General features: G+C 37.9%; 1 protein-coding gene across 2 annotated transcripts in view; it reads right to left on the bottom strand.

Moving 5' to 3' along the window:
* Nucleotides 1–21974, bottom strand: part of LOC121949342 (glycerol kinase-like) — a 29748-nt gene extending 7774 nt beyond the window's left edge. For both annotated transcript variants that reach the window (XM_042495005.2, XM_088082893.1), the window contains exons 1-16: nt 21754–21974; nt 16155–16228; nt 14196–14302; nt 13960–14037; nt 12405–12484; nt 12019–12156; nt 11154–11263; nt 10716–10782; nt 5792–5827; nt 4995–5062; nt 3453–3495; nt 3263–3343; nt 2802–2880; nt 2589–2685; nt 1375–1459; nt 743–863 (exon numbers count right to left, since the gene is read on the bottom strand). In XM_042495005.2, the coding sequence (XP_042350939.1) occupies nt 743–863; nt 1375–1459; nt 2589–2685; nt 2802–2880; nt 3263–3343; nt 3453–3495; nt 4995–5062; nt 5792–5827; nt 10716–10782; nt 11154–11263; nt 12019–12156; nt 12405–12484; nt 13960–14037; nt 14196–14302; nt 16155–16228; nt 21754–21807 (1318 nt within the window). In that variant the 5' untranslated portion in view covers nt 21808–21974. The remainder of the gene's footprint in view (nt 1–742; nt 864–1374; nt 1460–2588; nt 2686–2801; nt 2881–3262; nt 3344–3452; nt 3496–4994; nt 5063–5791; nt 5828–10715; nt 10783–11153; nt 11264–12018; nt 12157–12404; nt 12485–13959; nt 14038–14195; nt 14303–16154; nt 16229–21753) is intronic.

The raw sequence follows: 21974 nt of genomic DNA, 5'->3' as shown, positions 1-21974 counted from the left end.
GACCTTGTTCTCCCGACAAGCACATAGCCATAGCATCATGTGACCTATAAAAGCCCAGAAAGTGGTTCCATTGGAGTTTTGTGAAATACGTTTTTTTCGAATCTCGAATCGAAAAAATACCACCTCATACGTTCGCATACACTTTTTTGCGATAAATGGGAGTTTTTTCCGAAATTAATAATTAGATAATTAAGAATTAATAATGTGTTTCCGTTAGGCGTATTTTATATTCACAATTTCAATTTGCAAAATCTGAGGGTTAATGGAAACCCACCTGCTGTGACTATGTTAACATGCACTAAATATTCTGGCTTTTGCCCTTATTTCAATAATAGTAAGGACAATATTACTACTGGGCTGTAAACGTGGCTGGTAAAAAGAATAGTAATAATCAAAATGTCTCGGGTCAGCCTCCAGCAGTTAAATGGAGGGCTGGGAGGTCCTCCCATTGCCAAAGTTGAATATCCAACTTAAAACTAACTTCACTGCAGCTGGCTCGAAAGCAGTGTTTGATGCTGCTGTTGTGCTGTACTTTTCTGTCTTGTCTGTCCTTGCACTGCCTTTGCCCTCTTTCACATACATGTGTGAAACACTGCATGAAAAAATGGACATGTGGCGTGCATAAACTGCACTGTGAGAGCATGTGAAAAGTGTCAGTTGTGTTGACGCAAATATGTTTTTCAGGTGTATATATGAGCATATGTATACACGCACTGTGTGAGCGTTATGATAGTCCTCTTACCTACGGGCATGCAGAGGATGTCTGCCTGCAGCTGCATCAGTAATCTGTTGGACGTCATGCCTCCATCCACCTGCAGCTGCGTCAGAGGGACGCCGCTGTCCTGGTTCATGGCATCCAGGATCTGATACACACAGTTTGAGCCTCGCTTTAACACACCTCTTTCAGGCAATGCTATTCATTCAAAGCCTCAACCAGGGTCTTTAACACCCCACAGAACCGCTTTTGTTGCTAACATACAGCTGGTGTTTTGGCTTTTCAGTTGGTTATTAAAATGATTAACAGTGAAAAAAAAAAGCACACCTGCACGTTAAAATATATGCAAAAATCACATTTACTATACAAGCTTTCGGTCAGAGACCTTCTTCAAGGCATAGCAGGAAAAAAGTGGAATCATCAGTATGAGTTAGCTGGGAGCTGTGTCAGTCATTGAGTCTAAAATAAACACTGTAACTACAGAGACAATCAAACACCAAGCGTAACATATTTAAAAAATGTACAATTTTTTACAATGGAATAAATAACAATAAAAATACATGCTATGTAGACATCAGGCTTGCATAAAGTGTATATACATATATATATAAAAAGCTGAAATAAAGCGATTGATAGAGAAGAGAGGAGACTCTGCTCACCTCTCTGGTCTGAAAGCAGACGGCCTCAAGGGCAGCAAAAGCCAAATGGTTCCTGTTGGTGAACTGAGTGAGTCCACAGATGATGCTGGAAACAAACACAGGATATAGATTTATTGTATTCACTACAATGCAGGCATCAAGGCAGTCTGCTGAATTATTATTATTTCTAAGGCCCAGCTCACATGCATACAGATTGTGTTGATAACAGCCTTTTTTATGCGTTTGGGCCTTCCGTCTAAACACAAACAGCATTTTAGATAACTAACTATTACATTTGTATGCTTGTGTGCAAGAGTCAAACTGCAATTGCAGTTTTACATCTATGTCTATAAAACAACGATGCCTCACACACATCTTCCCCCCGGCAGCACAGTAGATCTCTGCAATCAGCAGTTTCAAGGTTAGTGTTATTAATTCAGTGTCTCCCCTTGATATGACGTTAAGTAATGGCCAGAGATGTATTTTTAAAGAACATTATGATGTCACAGTGAAGTTGATCTTAGACCTTTTGAATACAAAATGTATTCACTTCATCATGTTATCTTATTTGACATTTTGTGAAATTTTGTCATAACTATCTTATCAACTCTTAAGTTGTGGCAAAAAACATGTTTTGTGAGGTCGTAGTGGCCTTGATCTCAAACCACCAAATTCTTATCAGTTCATTCGAGTCCAAGTGGACGTTTATACCAAATTTGAGGAAATTCCCTCAAGATATTCTTCATCCTCTAATCCAAGTGGATGTCTGTGCCTAAATCGAACAAATCCCCTCAAGATATTCTTGAGCTATTGCACTTACAAGAATGAGACAGACAAGGTCACTGTGACCTTAACCTTTGACCCATGAATACCAAAATCTATTCATTTAATTGTCGAGTACAAGTGGATGTTTGCGCCAAATTTATAGAAATTCACTTAAGGCATTCCTGAAATATCATGTTGACAACAATGGAACGAAAGGAATGACAACCCGAAAACATAATGCCTGGGTCCTCTGCAACTGCGGGCTTGGAAGAATAAAAACTAACTTTTAATAAACTCCTTCAAGGTAACGCTGTTCTCCGATCTCCAAATTCATGTTTCAAAGGAGGAAAACCCTGTTTTCAAAACTACCCATGTATGTGTGGACTAGGCTGCGATTTCTCCTTTTCTCCTCATTCAGAGTCAAATTACAGTGGATAGTTCAGATGTGTTTGAACAGCTGATTGTCTCACCCTCGTGCACTGGGCTCCCAGTACGGCGCGTAGAGTCCAGAGAAAGCCGGCACGAAGTAACAGCCATAAGACGTGCCTGCAGCAGCTGCTAGCTTCTCTGAAATGACACGAAGAGGAAAAAAAACAAACGTCGACTTGTAAGTTAAATTCAAATAGGTTTCCAAAGTGTTGAATTTTTCATAATAATAGGTGAGATGCTACAGTGTTAAGTACCAATCTCTGAGGAGGACTTCACGATGCCCATGTTGTCCTTCAGCCACCGCACCACAGCCCCTGCGATGGCCACTGAACCCTGAAAGAAAGATATCACACCCAAATCACATAAGAGCAGCAGGCAGGTCACAATGACAAACCAGGGTCCAGCATGGAAGACATCAACACAATGAAGGAGCAGATTCAGAAACAAAACCTGGTCACCTTTCTTAATGTATCTGTCTTTTTCAGTATAGATGGTTTGTCTTTCCCCTTTTATTTTCTCTTTATTCTAATTATTGTTATTTTATTATTATTTGATTAATTTTATTTTTTGTCTGTTTTTAATCGTAAATGTCTGAGAATGTGGAGAGCTTTTTAAAATTTAAGTTATAAAAAAAAGTCTATACAACTCTATTTCAAAAAAAGAAGAAACAGAACCATGTTCAACATGAGACAAACTACTGAAAGCTTTCACACACCTCGAGTGCGTAGCAGGCAGGCTCGTCTTTCCCCAGCCTGTAGGCCACTGTGGTCAGCAGGCCGTGCTCTGACATCACAGGCTAACAGAACAAACGTTGTAAAAACAGATTGTGAAGTAACAACAGAACAGAGGGCATGAACATCATTTAAAATGTCCCATATCATATTTTCTTGGGCACAATATCTTACCTTAGTCCCTGTATTTCTGAGCAGGAAGCAACCAGTCCCATACCTTTAAATAACAAGAATGGAAAAGAGTAGGGTAGATTAGACCTGTGATTGAAACTGACGACTTTCTTTGTCTTTTATTCAATTTTTTTCCCAAAATATACAAACAACTCAGTCACAAACTGACAGCACAAAAACACCTATTTACAACACAAATAACTCAAAAATAAATTAACAGACAATAAAATAAATTTCAACATAACTGAAGGCTTTCTTCAAGACTCATGCAAAATAGCATCAAATTCTCCATAGTTATTTATGCCTAATATGTTTGTTAATTAACAATACTGAACTCCTTCCCTATTTTTTATGGTATTATCTTTGGAAAAACTCATCTTACAAGATTTGGAACTTCAGTGACTTTTTTTCTTTCAAAAAAGAGCCTAGAGACAAATCTGTTAACTTTAAAAGGCAGGCCTTAACTCCTCTCCCTTTTCCACCAAAATTAGGTTTTTTAAACAGAAAACCCCCACTAAAAATGGACTATTATGACTGTAGCTCCACTAAACTATGCATGTAAATGTACTGACTGCAGACTTATTGAAACCATGTTTGAGCGCTGCCTGAGTGGAGACGGACGGTATTTTGTGGCGTCCCGTTATTGCATCGCTCTGTGAAAGGGGCTAAAATTGGAGAGTCCACCCGGGTGTTGTGTTTCCACCACTGCCGATGGAAGCCGATCTGAGCTGGAGCAGGTAAATACCTGTGACTATTGCGGAGTCATTTGTCTTGAGAGACAGATAATCACCTTTCCAATTAAATAAAAAAGCCAGAGGTTAGCGGGTGTTAGCAGTTGTTCTTGTGCAGTGGGAAAAAGGAGAGTGAATGCGCTTGTGTGGCTGTGGCTCTCTGGACTGACTGTGTTCAGTCAGCGGAGGAGGGTCGCAGTATGTTAAGTTGACCAATCAGCAGTCAGGCAGAAATGTGAATGAGCTGTGAATGTATGTAACAAACAACAAATCACTGATGAGGATTGGTTGTCTGGCCACCTCCTCCTCCTTTGTTTTTGTTCTAAATTATCTAATTTGACTGTTGGGTTTGTTTTTTTCTTCCTAAAAATACACTGTTAACCAGTTTTTTCCAGGTTCTAAATCCTCTCTATTCCTGATACTTCAGTTCCAGTATCTGTTTTGAACAAAGAAGTATATTCAGACACAGACTAATCAGATGACATCACTTTGAAAATAATGATAACATGTAATTCGAGTCACATTAATTCATTGTGACTTCATATTTCAAAAAATACTGTATCTGCAAATAGCTACATTAGCATTATGTTACTCTTACGTCAAACTTTACCAGCTTTCCATAGAAAATCATTATAAACACTGATTGTGTTTCACATGCATCAAACTGTCTTTAATCGTATGTAATTTAAGCATCTCAACTGGCAAAAAGGTAGGATGATAAAAAGCAGAAGTATTTCACCTTGTCAGAAGCACGTCTCTGTGCAAACACTACTGTAGCATATAGGTCAAACTAGAAAAACAGTGGAAGGCTTACGTGTTTTTGGCCTGGCCTTCCTGGAAGCACATCTGGCCCACCAGGGCTGCTGACTGGTCACCGAGACACTGATAGAGACAAGGTCACAGTGAGAGGGCCGTGACGGTCCGTGTAAGCATTCATAAACACACACACACACACACACACGCACACACGCACACACGCACACACAAGCACATGCACGCACACACATGCACACGCACACCAATGTCTCACACTTGAAAAAAAGACCAAATCAAGTTTTAATTTGAAACTACAGCCTGATCAATGAAACCTTTTTTTAGACCAATATCACTGACTATATACCAGCTGTTCTGACTTTAACATGAAACATTTTTCATGAGTATGCCTTCAATTATTTAAATAACCAAGTGTGACTAAGATATGGACTGAAAAGATGCTTTATGGTTAAAAAAATTAAATTTTTAACAAACAATAAAATAATTAAATTATTTAATTATATTAAATTAAAGCAGCAACTATACACAATTTCAAACATATAAAGACATACAAATATGGCCAACATAACTATAATAAGTCATACTAAATTAACAGTAAACATTATATGAAGTAGTGTGTGTTGAGCATTTGATCTTTGCAGTGAATGAGTGGCCAAAGCTCAGTGGTTTTTTATTTACTTTCAGGCTGACCTACACTGACACAATACATCTGTGATAGGCTAATATTGGCCTGAGCAAAGTATCTCTCAAAACTCCTACACAGCACATGACAACCACACCACACAGCAAAGACAGATGTCACTTTTGACAAGTTGCATGACATGCAAAAGATCTTACCCCAGAGATTGGAACTCCTGCAAGTGAGCTGGATTTCTGGTGAGAAGACAAAAACACACCCATGTGTTTAGAGTTTGGATAACCGACTGCAGGATAATGATGCTTACTGTTGTGTAATTTAGTTGCAAAACACACAGAAAGGGTAAATACTACCGTGTGTTTACACTGAAAACATTTGGATCAAGCAACAGAACATTGTAGGGAATCAAACATGTGAAACAGGCCTCAATGACGTGTTGGATGACCTCAATGGGTCAGACAGGCCAGAAAACAGGTTAGTAAACTGTAGAAAGAAACATGGAGGCCTGTGAAAACTTCACAGCAGTTACTTCTTTTCATATATCTCTGACGTATTTAGTCTCTTACTAGTACTAGCCAATCACAGGCTGAGACTGTGGAATGGTTTGGGTGAGGAGTTAAAACAATGTCCAAACATAAAACAGTTTAAAGCAAAATATAAATAATATGTTTTCACGGGATACAGGGATGAAATGGGGGTGTGACAGTCACTAGGTGTTCACAGGATACTCTACAAGGATACTTGTTATTTATTTTTCTATTTATTTATGTACATTATTAGCTGGTCCTTTTCTTATCGTTATGTTTGTTGTTTTGTTAGTGTTAAGTCATTTTTTCATTGTCCTTTTTTATTGATGCAGATGTATATACGGTAGGTATACATTTGTACAATCGTTGTTATTATTGTTGTTGTTGTTTTGTTTTGTGATTATTTATATTGTTATTATAATTATGATGATCAATATTATTATCAGTGGTAGCAATTTTGGGGAAGCCGGATAGACATGATAGATGTGTAAATCATTAGTATAGGAGAAGGGGTGAGATTCGTTAAGTTTCGACTTCTTCCCACTCCTTTTTGAACATGGAGAACTTTTTATCATCTGTTGTTGCATTCTTTTACTTTTTTATGTTCAAAATAAACTTAAATCAATCAATCAATCAATCAATCAATCAAACAGGGAGAGTAATGTGACCTTCACCAACCTAGGATTTGCAAATTTGCTCCCCATGCCCTTTAGAAGTCTTATCTTCATATTTTACACCCAAAATCTTTTCAGATGGAGGTCCCTGAAGCAAAATGAATCAAAAGGGGGTCCGTGACTTTAATCACTTAAGGGGTCCTTAATACAATTAAAGTTGAGAACCACCGAGATAGGCGGCACAATAGCCAAGAATGCAAAAATCTAATGAAACAAAAAACATGAATAAAGAAATTTTCACTGCCAAAAAATACATGAATATGGTTGCTGTAGTAATTAAATAATTCAGTGCATTATCAGTGCATATCACCAGCTTATTGTGATAAATCCCCATGATGTAATACATAGTGCCTAACCAGGAAAAGAGCCATCACAGTAAGGGCAGAGCAGTTTTATTACTTAATTGGGACATGATTACGTTTTTATCTATAACAACTTCATTAGAAGCACACAGATTAGTTATCATCTTAACAGCCACCTTTGTCCGTTATCAGTTAAACACCAGTTCTGTGTATGGCTTTACATGTATATCTCTGGTTGAAAGAATCTATTTCAATACAAGATTAGTAACTTTTCCACTACAAGGGCTGTTGCAAACATTTCAATAATACTGCATAGTTAAGCAAGAGAAGTTTTTAAAAAAAACAGTCTTATGGTTGCATTTCCTCGAGTATCTTTTTTTTTTATAATCATACTTTATTCTATTTTCAGAATTGTAACTCAACAATGCAACCATACATCATCCGACATTGGTCTGAGCTAGGAGAGAAGACTTAAATAAAGTAGAAAGAGAACAAAAGAAAAGAGAGAGAGAAAAGAAAAAAAACACGATAAAAAACAATGAAATAAACAATAGTAATAATAAAAACTTAAATAGAGTAATATTAATAAAAATAATAATAATAAAAAGTAAAAGAGGTCACCAACTTATCAGCAAATGAAAATACGTGTGTCCCTGTACCTGTTAATGAGTATTTCTTATTTCTGAATCATTCTGTTTGGAAGCTTTTAAGCCAGTATTTCCCCTCTGGATAATTTCACTTAGATCCTTAGGCAGGTAGTCTATTAGAGGTTGCCATATGTCCATAAAAGTGTCATTATTTCCTTTTAATTTGGCACTTAGTCTCTCCATAGGAAAAACTCTAAATTTCTTTGCACCACTGAGTCACAGTGGGAGGTTTCTCACTGATCCAATTAAATAGTATACATTTCCTGGCCAGAAATAAGAGTTTATTGAGCAATTTTAATCTTTTCACATCCAAAACTCTATTCAAAGGTGCCAACCCTAATAGGAACTGGCCTGGATCTTTACAAATCTTGTGTTTGAATATTGCTGTCACTTCCTTAGATACACATGACCAGAACTTTGATATTCTTGGACAGTTCCAGAAGCAGTGTATATATGTCCCACTGGTTAATTTACATTTCAGGCACAATGGTGATCTATTAGGATCAATTTTGTTCATAACATGAGGTGTCCTGTGTTGTCTATGAAGTATTTTATATTGCATTTCTTTAAATTTATTGCTGAGAAACAGAGAGTGGGTGGTCTGAATACATCCTTCCCAAGCATCTTCATCATATACACTTTGAAGGTCCTCCTCCCATCGTTTAATAAGCCCATCAACATTGTGTTGGTTACAACTCTGAAGTCTATTATAAAAATGTGTGATAAGACCTTTATTCAATGTAAAATTAATTATGAGCTTATCAATTGGTCCCTTCAGTTTGAGTTGGGTTGAAATTTGTATCAATAAAATGACGGACTTGACGATAGGCAAAAAAGTCTTTCTGTGGAAGTCCAAATCTGTTTTGTACTTGTGGGAAGGACATGAGGACATTATTATCATCAAACAAATCTCCAACCACTCTTACTCCCCTTTCCTGCCAAGAGCGAAATACAACATTTTCAATGCCAGGTAAGAAGTCCCTGTTACCCACAAGTGGGGTCTTGAGTATCATTTTAAAGGTAGGTTTGGGAGGATGTGGCCTGCAAACAGTGAATCTGAACTACATTCTGAGGTAAAAGAATAATCTGACCCACAAATACGACGAAAACAAATAAAGATGCCATGTTGCTGAACCCTGGACTGCAGGCCATGGTGCATGTTGCATAAATTGTTTAACATAAACACGTCACACTGTGGTCAACAGATAAGATACAAGCACAGACAAATAAAGACACACAGTAAGGGAATCAGTGTATGTCTGAACTGTGTATTCCCAAAACACGCTAGTCAGGATGTGGGCTCATTTACAAGTACAGCCTCTGCGTCTGTTCAATGAAGTCATATCATCTGCGGGTGTAATAAAGCAACTTGGAATCTTATCAGGCAATTGATCTCAATAAGGAATTTTATTTAACTAGTGCTCTGTGACTCTGAAAATCGTCACAGTGACCCGTGGATCTACAATAAAAACACACTGATCTGCACACTCAATAAATATTTAAACTCATGCAAAGGTAAAACCTCACCCAAGCAAGCTTTATGCAGAAGTTATGCATGGGGCTTGTTGGTGCTTAAAACTGGGGAAAGACAATATTACCATGACCATGTTACCTTCTCTGATGTTAAATCATTAATATGAATTATCTATATCATTTGTCATGAATCAGGAATAGTGTTTAGAAGTAATGAGCATATTTCATTAGGCAGTGACACAACACAGACAGCTGAGAGACAGCAAGAGACAGTGGAGAAAAATAGCATGCAGATTTAACATTTTTCATGTTACTGAGTGAATTAGTTTTTTTTTCTTGATCCCATCAGAATTGGAGATTGTTAGAACAGTGAAAAAATTAAGGCTGCTTTTTTTCCAGTGCTTGAACATCGCTTGAACATTTTCACTGGCCTCCATACTGCTTTGTACTGTTCACTAACCGTGAAAATGAACATGACACACCAGAAAACACACACACACAAACTCATCACAAACAAATACATTAGATCTGTGTGTCTCTACTCAGGCTACGGGAGAGGCTATTCATAGCTTCTAAACAAAATCCTCTCACCTATCCCCCTCTCTTTTATACTATCATGTATCTTTCATTCTCTCTTACTTACACACACAGACACACACACACAGGCATACTTGTATGCTGCAGCCCTGTGTAAACAGCAGTGGTCTACATACAATGGGAAGGCAGTCATTCCCGTGTTTAAAAAACCTGCATACATGTGCTAATTTTGGTAGAAAAAGGGCATATATGACAATCCAACACCACCCCAAGACCCTGCAGCTAATTGCTGCATTGCCAAATTTAATGTGAATGCAGCCTAATATTATTTCAATTTAATTAAGATTTCAATGAGTTAACAAGGCAGTTATGCTTGTCTTAATTCGATAAAACAGACAAACTTGGATTGGTGTATGGATGTTTTTTTCAGTTTGATAAAGAAAAAAGTGTTAGAGTAGGCAAAAATTGTGTTATCAAACCAGTGACTGTGAAACACTCCGTAGCCCCACTGATGTGTGTTGTTATCACAACAGCTAACAATGACTGCCAATTTTTTTTCTCTTTGTAAAATAATCACAGCAAACAGTTCAATGCCCTTTCTATGAAAATATTTATCGGGAATCCAAAAGTTAATTCCAAATGACGCTGATGATGTTGATAGTGAAGTCGTAAAGGATTTCCAGCACAAATATAATTATGTTATCTGGTTGTCTGGTAAGTATGTATCTTATCACATTCTATGGTCACTACAGCTTTTAAAGTATTTCACTGGACCTTTCACCAGAATATTTTATGATAATAGTTAGACTTAACTGGCATGGCTTTACAACTCTGCAGTCCATAAATAAGTTGAAGACTACATGTAGGTCAGGTGTTATCAGGTCCTACCAGGTCCAACTCAAAACACAAACAGTATCACTGCACTGAGCAGACACGGTGAGTCTGAAAACTTGAACTGACTCACCATCCAGCCGTATATTTCCGAGGAACTTTTGACCTTGGGGAGGATTTCCATTGGGACATCAAAGTACCTAGAGGCAGCACAACAGCAAATCAGACATAATGATGCAAGTTTATAATGTACCGTGCATAACAGACAGGTAAAGGGAGTGTGTTTTAACTGAGCAGATATGCATTACAGTCTGTATATGGACAGTGGTTTCAATGGGATTGGATCACTTGTTAAAAATGCAGACTCAATTTTAAGGCGGTTTGAGGGAGGACACCGCATCTCCATCAGCTTAAAGCGGAAAGTCTTTTAATTCCTGTGGGGGTTTTATTGCAAACACTAGTACCTTTACATCCAGTTTTTCCCAGTGAAAACCCAGTGTGTGTATATTGAGGCCTAAATGTTGATGCTCATTAAATGGTCCACTGTGTGTGTGCGTGTGTGTGTGTTTACCTGCAGAGTTCAGGATCCCAGTCCATGCTGTGGATGTTGAAGAGCATGGTGCGACTAGCATTTGAGACATCTGTGCAGTGGACGCCTCCGTTCTTGCCCCCCGTCAGGCACTTAGGAAAAACAACGAAAGACTGAGTGTGCATCAAATGTTAGACGGCTTGGATCTACTGTTGGTAGCTTCTTAACGTCAGCTGATGGTAATTTGCAAACAGCAAGCCGGTTAGTGTCATGCAGCCAATGTTCAAAATCAGGCTTGCGCGTTGTTATGGTATTCCAAGATATTTAGAAATCCCAAAGGTATGTTTTTCCAATTCCGCCATGATACATTTCGGTGACTTCTATTTTGTTTCTGTCAATTGTGAATGAACTGTGTTTTTATTATAAGTTAACAAGGCATAATATCCTCATTAACTCTTCTGTGACCAAGAGAAAGTTGAATTCAAATGGTGTACAGTTGTATTTTTCTGTAAGATAATGAAAATATGTGAGCATATTGCTTTTATTAACATTTTGTGGGTTTTTTATTGTGTATTTATCAGCAGCACAGTCACAGACAGTCAGGGTGGGTTGTTAGCGCTGCACACACACCATCACTTACTGTATGCTCCGGTGAAATTTCAGCAAGTTATAAAGATATAAAATATATAATTTTGACAAAGCATAATCCAAATAGTATCATTATTCTGTGACTGCAAGCAAAATGATTCAGACTGGATTCCTCTTTATTTTAAAACAGCCTTTGCCACACTAAGAAAAACAAAGCACCTTTCCTGTGCTAACTTATTTCAACTCACATAAGAAAAATTTTCCAGACTGTAAACAGACTCCATAAAGTGCAGTTACATTAGCTTTGAGCAGCTCTTACCCAAATGATCCAGGAGTCCACTGTGCCAAACATGGCGCGCTCACTCTGCACTGCCCGTCGAACCTTTTCCACATTGTCCAGCATCCAACGGAGCTTCACTGCACTGAAGTAGGTACTGATGGGAAGACCTGTCTTGTGCTAGAGAGCAAGCAATAGACATACGGATCAGATTATTTGTTTGGTATAAAAGGAGCGCTGCCCCTATGTGTTAAACTATGAAAACCTCCACCTGAAGGTAAAGAAATCAGAAAATCAACGAGAAAACTAGCCACGCTGTTGTGTTCTCTTCTAAAGTGAAGTGAAGTTATTCACACTCAAAGGATTCCATCCATCCATACATACATCTTCTATATCTACATCTACAATTTGCTGACCATTTCTCTCACCTTGAGGTGGTTCTTGTTCTGGCCCGGAGCTTTGTTAATGAGACTCTCCACTGTTGACTGTGTGCGCAGGTCCAACCACACTACAGACAAAGCACAGGACAGCTTACACAGAGGAACCTAAAATATCTAGATTTGACAGAAATTTCTGTATGACTTTGGTCCATTCACAAAAGGCATTGCCTTAAGAGAAGTGTTTCCAAATGTTTTTTCCCTATCACCCCATAAAACAAAGCAACTTCTTCCTACAGCCTCATTATGTCTGATGATGAGTCACTAGAAATTTGGTCAAAAAGGGATATTTATTTTCAAAGAATGTTTCATTTTCGTTTTGCAATGGTGGTGGTGTAAAGAGGTGAGATTTCACAAGACTGGAAAATTAAGATATAATAATAAAACATTGTGGAGCAAAACTGTTTTCCCTTTTATTTTGTAATCTATATTATTTTATATAATATTTTGTCATAACAATCATCTTCCTTACCCCTCAGTTTTTTTCTTGTACATTTAATATTCAGACTTTAAGAAGTTATTTGAGCAGAACTTTGACTTCAATCTCAATCCTATTTTATTCACTTTAATTATCTGAGACCTGAAGCAAATAAAATAAGCCATCATTAAAAGTTATTTAAAATATAATATAAATAAATGATAGCTAATCTTACAGTAAACATATCAAACTAAAGAAGCAAATTGGCTTACATTTACTTTCATTGTTACCTTAAAATGACAGTTCTGCTTTTGTCTATCCAGTGTTTCTAAAGGGCACTCAGAAAACTCAACATTTGCTCAAAGTTCTCATTACAGTGTTTTGAAACTGAAAAAGGATGTGTGACTTTTGTCTCAATTTCCTCCAATCAAAGAAGTGTGCCATTAGAAAGATTTTATAATCACTTACATTTTTTTACACATTGTGGCTTTAGACTAGATTACTTGCCTCTTGAGGAATTGCTGTGCGTGTGGAGGTTGACAACCCACCCCCGACACATCCTTCACATTCCATGTAAATAGGAACCAAGAGGCATTCCTTGCTTGCAAATAAACTTGCCTGTCAGGCTGGAACTAAAGGCCTTGGTGGAAGGTGGGGGGTGAATGAAACCCTCTCTTTACTTGCAGTGTTAGCACACCAGCCTGCAGTGGGCGGGGACTGCATGTGCTCCACTGCTGAATTACAAACCCTCGGGATGGTGGGTCATATGGGTGACGTACTGTGATCTGATGCAACAGAGTCATGCGCTGTGTTGTTTCCCAGATGACATCATGTTCTCATTCGCTTCTTTGTTTTTTTTTTATGAAGTACGGAGGGTTGAGACTGACAATTACAAGTATATAACCAAAGACGATGTTACAAAGGGATTCTTTTAAAAAATTCATAAGATCGCTTGTTGAATAGAGGGAGGATGTTCATTCCTTTTTGCACAACACAGCTTTCCCACTGATATACTTAAATCATGTAAAGTACTTTTTGCAGTGTGTGTCATTAGATATTACATCATTTATATGTAAATAAAAATATTTGACAGAGATACTTGTTCATTCTGATGTATAATGTACCCACCAATGGCATTGTAGAGTGGCTCTCCGGTCTCCTTGTCCCAAACCAGAGTTGTCTCTCTCTGATTGGTCACCCCCACCGCTGACAAGACAACAGCAAAAATGTGAAAGTCAATAAAACTCCCACCTCCACCCAGTCCTCTCTGTTAGGTGTGGCTAACAGTCTGTTTTTTTTTGTTTTTGTTTTCTCAGCCACAGGCGTGGGTGTGGTCAACACATCTCCACCCACAGCTGTCCCACCTTTTATGTTGGAGATGTCGATGTTGAGCTGGTGGAGTTTCTCACAAGTCCTCTCCATGCACTCATACACAGACTGTATTATCTCTTTGGGGTCCTCCTCCACCCAGCTGATTGAAACACAAATGCAGACGTGTAAATATACAGAACCCCACATATGCATGGAAATTTTGGGAGATACAGAGATGTCAACAAAATCATCATCACAAAGTGAAGTTTTGTGTCACTGCCTTTACCTGCTAACCATCACAAGACTTAACTGTGGAAGTGGGTTTGGGGTTACGGAGTGAAATGTCTTTCGTCTACACCGTATGCAGGTCATTATAGTTCAAAGTCTTTCTGAGAATTAGTTTAAGAAAACAACTGCACCTTTTGCTGATGCAAACTTGACTTTAAACCAATCAATGGTAGCCTCAGGATATGTGCACTAAGGCAAGAATATCCACGACTGACAACTAGTTTTTGTTTCTAATACAAAAAATAAAGAAAAGGAAAGAATTTGCTAAACTATAAACTTTCCTATTTTCAAGTCTATTATTTGAATAGCCTATTATGTTTGCGACACACCCAGAGAACTGTCTTTTCTTCCTGTTGAGGTCAGGAAGAAAATACAGGTGACACAAGGATGGCACTAATAACCCTTTTCCACTTACTTGGAATGGGTTTGTTATGGTGTGTGCACCTTCCTTTGTTCCTTGCATTTTGACCAACAATAAATTGATTCAGAACCCAAAAGGTTGGTCAGCAAGTTTTTCTTGAGCTGAAGAGTGAATTGTAACATCGGAGTGCAAGTCATTTTGTACAAGCTAAAAGGAAAAAATTGAGTCTTGCATGTTATAGTCCTTTTTTTTTTTTTTTTTTTTTTAGATAAAAACAAATGTCTAATAATAGCTCAAAGGTAAACAATGTGATCTGCCATCTTACCACTATTTATTTTCATTGTGAAACACTCTCCATGGAACTGGTTCAAGAACCCAAGCATATTCAGTAGGAAAGGGGCATGAGAGGCTCAGGGCAAGCTCCTACCCTCAAGTCAGACGGATCCTTAATGAAGACTTCACCTTATCCTGAGCCTTTTATAATTTTTGGCTGGCTGGCTGGCTGACTGACTGGGACTATTGTGGGTTGTGCCAAACAAATGTCCTCTGGTACTTTGTCCGGGGTGTTCATCAACCAGATTTTTATCGGAGTGGACAGTAACATCTGAGTATGCATCAACCAAGCCAGCTTTTGTGTTCACAATATAATAAGGGCTGGACCTTAGACTCTATTACACACATCAGTAAACCTGTAACCATTCAAAAGAAAAAAGGAGGCACTGATGTAACTCTTCTCATGTGCTGCTGTGTGGATTTAAAAATGTGTTTTAATATTTGTATGTTTAATAAAAAGCTAAAATATTGACTGTATCTATACACATTCTTTACTATTTGCATAACCAGTTGTACCAGCAGAATATTGTTCTGTTGTGCTATTTCTACCTTCTCAATTAGGAGGATTTGAAGCTTTTCTTTGTCAGACATATCAGTAAACTAGGTGCACCACATCAAGAAAGACTGTACTCTTGGTAATGGGAATTAGGCCTAAATTCAGGACTGGCCTACCTCTTGCAATAAGGGAACGCCCCATATATTCCACTTTTAAGACTCATCTCAAGCGGTGGCTAAAGGTGAATCAGACTGTGATCACTTCTAACTCAACATGTCCTTCAATGTAATTTGTCTTATACTACTTGCATATTATATTTGTATATTGTTACTAGTAAGGATTGTTAGTTACCTGCCTAGGAGACTACAGATGTAAATTAGCATTCTTGCTAACTCAGACATTTGACGATGTCGACTTAGTATTTGGGAAATTATAACTGTGAATAACTGACCTACTGAAAAATAATTAGCAAATTAATTTACAATGTAAACGATTCATCAGGTGCAGCTCTGTGATGAAGTTCAAAGAACTCACCCCTCCTTGGGGAAACTCTGGTTGATCTCCACTTGGTGGTGACTCATCAGTTCGGCTGTTTTTGCATTGAACACCTGTGGAGAAATTGAACCCATCAGAGACCAAGAAATAAATAAAAAATAAACACATGGAAGGCACAGCTCTTGGCATGACTTTCACTCCAATAAAGAATAGCTCCCTTTTACAAAGGAGGAAAGCTTTAACACAAGGCAGTACAGTAATTGTAGCCTGCAGTTACACAGAAGTCAGCATTTCTCCTAATGAGGTAATTGGATAAACTTGTGTGTGAACTCTGAGTACAGCAGTACAGGCCTACAATTCAGCTGAGGACAACTACTCACATTGCCAAGTTAGGCGATATGATTTCACTACACAAGGAAAAACTGGAAACATTAACTTTGAAGAACATATGACCCACAAGCAGTTCCCAACCACACTGAAACCTTGAACTCTCTACACTTTATGACCCTCTCACAGCTGCAGAGATTGGGCAGAAACACAGACAAAAGCAGGCAACAAGCTGACACTCAAAGAGGTAACATTCGGTTGAAGTCACGCAGTTGGACAGCAAATAGCAACATCCTCACTCTATCATAAAGGGAAAGAGCGTATGACTGGGACAGTTATAGCATGACCTCAATGAACCACAAATATGGTCAGTCTGGAAACACAGAATGCATCCACAGAATATGCCAACAAGTTCAGTTTACCCCCCATGAATTTGGTTGTCAACTTGATCAAAATACAAGTCATGTATTGTCACAGCCAGAGTGTTATCAGTCTAAAGTAAGTTTCCATGTGATCATTGTCAGGCTTTGCTGCTCAGCCCAAATGACAATTTGTTTGTGGTGCTCAATGAGCCAAAAAATGGCAAAATTCAACATAAAGTACATCAATTTCCAAATGTACTGACACAGATACTCAAGAGACCTCATAGTGAATAGTTTCACTGACAAATTAGCTGTCTATCTGGGCAAAGGCAGCAGATTATCACCAAAACTTAGCAAATGACACTGAAACCTAAACCTGAATAGAAGTAGTGCAGAAAATGTAAGCAAAAAACATGTTCGGTTTTGATTTTAGGCCAGCTGTCCCTTCAATGTTTCAGGTCAGACAAGGATACATCTCTGCTAATGGACAATAACAACACAGGATTCCTCACCATGCCTCAAACAGTCACATGCTACAAGCAAACAGAACCTCTGAACTTAATGTTCCCCTTGGAACAGTGACAGATTGCAGTCCTGGATTCCCCTCTGTGGTGATTTTATACACAAAGTTTGTGTTGAGGATATTTACAGTGATTTACATGTCTGCAATAAAGCTGACAGAGCCGACTAATGCCCAAAATATATATAGAAAGAGGGTGTACTGATGACAACCATGATGTTTAAAAATGAAATATTGATGTTAATAATACACATGTTATTGCTGCGTACATAATGCAGCTCCTTTTAAACCATTTCATTTCTTTACATTTTGTCTTCCTCTGCTAAAGCTATCTAGCTACCTTTTCACTATCCAATAAGTCTAATACCTTTTTTTGAGCAGTTTTGTACAATTATTGTTACAGGCTCTTTTCTTCACTACCCTACACTTGTACTGTATTCTGAGTGTAATTCATTGGCTAAAAAGAGACAATAAACAAAGGTAAAGATGAATTTGACTACCAGCACCATTATTTTAAAAATACTTTTATGGACATGGTGATAATATTGTTATCGTCAACTCTTTTGGCCAGAATAACCACAATATTGTGCCAACTTTAGTTGTGTGATGGGGTCACAATATCTATTGCAGTTTCTGATAGGGCTGGATGATATGGTAAAAATGAAATATCACAAACTTTTGACCAAATACCTCAATATTGATTTTGTCATGATGTGGTGGGGTTGGCTATTGTTGCTTTTGCAACAACGTTTTACATAATATTTACACAATGAGATTTTTGATAAATAATCATTAGTAATGTGGATATCATGACTAAGTGAGTAAAGGCAAACAATAGAACAGCTAGCTGGTAAGTTCATAAAATGACACCTTTTTACTGTTATGCAGCCTTTAAAACCAAGAAAAGACAACACCTCTGATATCCAACTTCTAATATGATATATAGTATCATATTGTGATATAGATAGAATACTGATATACTGTCGTGGCCTAGGACTTGTCAGGAGTATGATCAATGAAAAAAACGAAATGTTTTCTAGGTTCCTGAGGCAGCTTCCAAAGTTCGTTTAGTTCAGAAAATGACACCACTTTACTGTAATATAGCCTTTAAAACCAGGAAATGATACCCTTTATATTATGACAGCCAAAATTTAGGTGGATATCTGGTCTCATATCTCAGCATCCAAATTATATAACCCACTTGTGGGTTAGCAGTATGTGAAGTCTGTGGTATTCTTTGGGACTGGATCTTCAGTAGTAAAATATAGGGATGCAAACTAGGTAAATTCACTTGAATCATCCAACAATGAATTACACGGACACAGGAGTCACCGCTCAGTTATGCTGAGGATTTATTTCAACATCCCCAGGAGCTTAATCATCATCATCTGACTAGAGACATGTTCGCTTATTGTCATGCAAGTCCTGGGATAAACCTCACAAACAACCCTCTAGGTTTATGTTTAACTTCTGGTCTTAATTACCTCCTCTGTGCTTGACCTTACTTTCAAGAGACCCTTTGGAAAGAACTGGTAACTAATTAAGAAAACATCCATAATATTTGACCAAATTAATTTGGGATTATTCTCCAACATCATGAAAAGGATTGGGTTACAAATGTAAAATGTGCATTTGTGTATTTCTTGATAGAATGTGGTTCAAAACATAGGTGTTTTTCCTCATACATATAATAAACGTGTTCTTTATAACAGGGTATGAAATTATAATAGCTTTGATTGAATTGATTTCTAATGTTAGCCTTTGTAGTACAGACATTTCAATCAATTAAGTAAAAGAAGGTTTAATCAAGTGTTCTGAATTTTGGACCAGGCACAAGCCAAACAAAGACTCCCTGTGGTCTGAGTTTGTAAAATGAAAAAAAGCTCTTCAATTTTACAGAAATGTTTACCAGATCTACTCCGGCATCAAATATCCTGTCTGTGTTTTCTTTGTAGCAAGTTGAACTTTTGTTTCTATTGAGATTCGAACTCCTGTAATCTGTGCCAAGTCTGAATCTTCCAGCTGACCTACTTGAGGAAGCCCAATTTGATTCACAATGGATCACTAGACAGAATTCATACTGTGGTCACTCTTTGCCAACTCAGTTAGACTTCAGAACTCGTCCTTCGTGTCATGGATTTTCCCAAGAAAAACATTCAATGTAAAAACTTCTATTAAATAAAGGGAACTCTACTCCAAATACTTTTTAGCTATGAACTGCTTAAGTTTAGACCTTTGAGCAAATATAACAATTGTGATTCTTTGTATGTGGACTCTAAGCCTCACCGATTTTCACTGGATCAGGTTGAAATTCACACTGAACATCCAGGGAACAGTCAGGATCATTTGCAACATGTGTCCATGTCCAACACAGCAAGGTTGCATGATCTCACTATTGCATCAAACTGCTTAATGATGACATGAATGATCATTGCACTCTTTACATTTTTCCCGGTATGCTGAGATAAGTTTACAATGATCCGCCCAAACCTGTTTAATCTAGTATGCAACAAACTGAAGCAAGCTGTAACTTGCAAATTTCGTGAGACCAATCAAAAACAGGCGCAATAGTAGGGCTGGGTATAATTTAAAAAAACTGCGATAGCAGTCGCAATATCGGTACCTTTAAAGTTATACCAAAACCAATAGAGGTCATCAATTGAAACCCTTTTTCTACATTATTTGATACCCATCATGAGAACAAAAGCAGTCAGATGAGTAAAATGTCACCACAAGCTTGTAGTACAGCCATCTTTTCTAACATTCTGACGACATCTCTGCACACTGAACTGCCAAATGTTAAGTGCCCTGTGCTCGACTTAACCACACCACAGACTGTATGGGTTGTAGCTGTGGACCAATTATACTACGCAATAAATTGGAGAACACCTGTGGCGATTAGCCAGCCATACAATAGTAATTTCTTCTAGATCTGGGTTCAAAATGGATAGAATGCAAGTATCGTTTGACTAGAGAAGCTTCAACACTACTTGGTGCTGGGTTATTTGGTCGATACCGATACCCAGCCCAACTCAATTGGTATCATACAGACAGAGAAAGCCTTATAGTCAACACAGTACAAATGTCTACCTTTGAAATAAAATGACTGAATGTTAAACTATGTACAAAGAATTAACCATTTTCAAAACATTATTTAATGATGAATGAGTAATATGACATCTTCTATATATTAACACTTTTCCATGAAAAAAAGTTTCAAGGAAATTTAAATAACCCTTGGGAAAAAATACAAAGTATCAAAAAAGGTGTGGTAGCAGGATCTGTGGTACCACATTTCTTATGCCTGACTCAATAACATGCAGATGTAATAGAATTAATTCCATTTTTTTTAATTCTATAATTAAAGTAAAACTACATCAGCTGTATACACAATTTTTAAGTATTTGGAGTAGAGCTAAAGGATTTTGCAAAGTGTCGTGAGTTAAACTGCAATTTTCAGATACAAACTGCCCCCCTAAGAAAACCCATACACAAACTCACAGGTCTTAAGGTCAGGAAATACTGAGCTTTGGGTGGATTTAGAATGTCCTACAGTGCAACTTTGCACTACATTCTGTATATTTATAGCTATGCATGCTTTTATTATATGAAGTAAAGGTTTTCAAACGTACTTCTTACATTATAGCATCTTAATTACTTTAATCTGTGTTGCACTTTTGTTCTTCTTTGTTATTTGTATTATATTATCTCTGGGACTATTGTAGACTGTTAGCTCTGAATTGGGTGCTGATAGATTGACAGCATATTTTGATAATAAACACTGTGTTTCACAATGCAACAATGGCTGACATTTAATTATGAAAATTACTGTGACGCTCTTGATCAACCTGATACATATTGCTTTAGCTGGTTTAATAGAGTTCTAATTTCATTGCAGGCTATGACATTTTGAGCACCAAATTAGGAGGGCAGCCTTTACTGCTAACAGTTTGGCACGCTGAAACTCAGGATAAAATTAAGCGAACTACTGTCATACACTTTTATACCAGCTGCTATCTTACACTGCGCTCTTTAAACAGAATGAGAACAGTGGGACAAGCCAGGTTCTATGATTATAGTTTAATTTGCTTGGCAAACGTTTTTTATTTGGAGTTAAAAAGAATAAATAGAAGTGCTGCGACCTGATACTGAACTGAATACTGAGATAGTATGGGAGGGGGGGGGGGGTTATTTTCGCCGTGTGTACTTAGCCTCGAAGCTAATTACACTAGCGTTAGTTCTTCACCAAAACTACCATTTTCACTTGCAACATGTTTTTCTCAGTCAAAGGCGTCGATATTTGTTAGTAGCAGACGCTATGTGGTCAAAAAAGCCAGCAAATACCGAAGAAAAGTCCCACAGAAGTTGTATCATTAAAGCCCCCTCGGTCTGTGTGTAATGTAACGCTGGAGTGTACCACGTCACTCACCAGGAACCGTGTGGAGCTCGTGCCCTGGTCAATGGCAGCAACCAGCGGGTCCATCCTCGTACTTTTTTCTTGTTCCCGTTTAAAACACTCAAAGCACGACGCTAAACACTAACAGCTGCTGGATTTAAGGCTCGCACGGTGTCACACGAGCGTTTTCTTCGAACACCAGCCACGACTCCGCGTGTGGAGCAAGGGGGAGGTCAGCCCAGGAACCGGCCCCT

Source organism: Plectropomus leopardus, chromosome 10, assembly GCF_026936395.1.
Source record: "Plectropomus leopardus strain MGB_pleo_1.0 chromosome 10, ASM2693639v1, whole genome shotgun sequence".
Lineage (NCBI taxonomy): Eukaryota > Metazoa > Chordata > Actinopteri > Perciformes > Serranidae > Plectropomus > Plectropomus leopardus.
The sequence above is the reverse complement of the archived record's forward strand: the minus strand, read 5'-3'. Positions and strand labels throughout refer to the sequence as shown.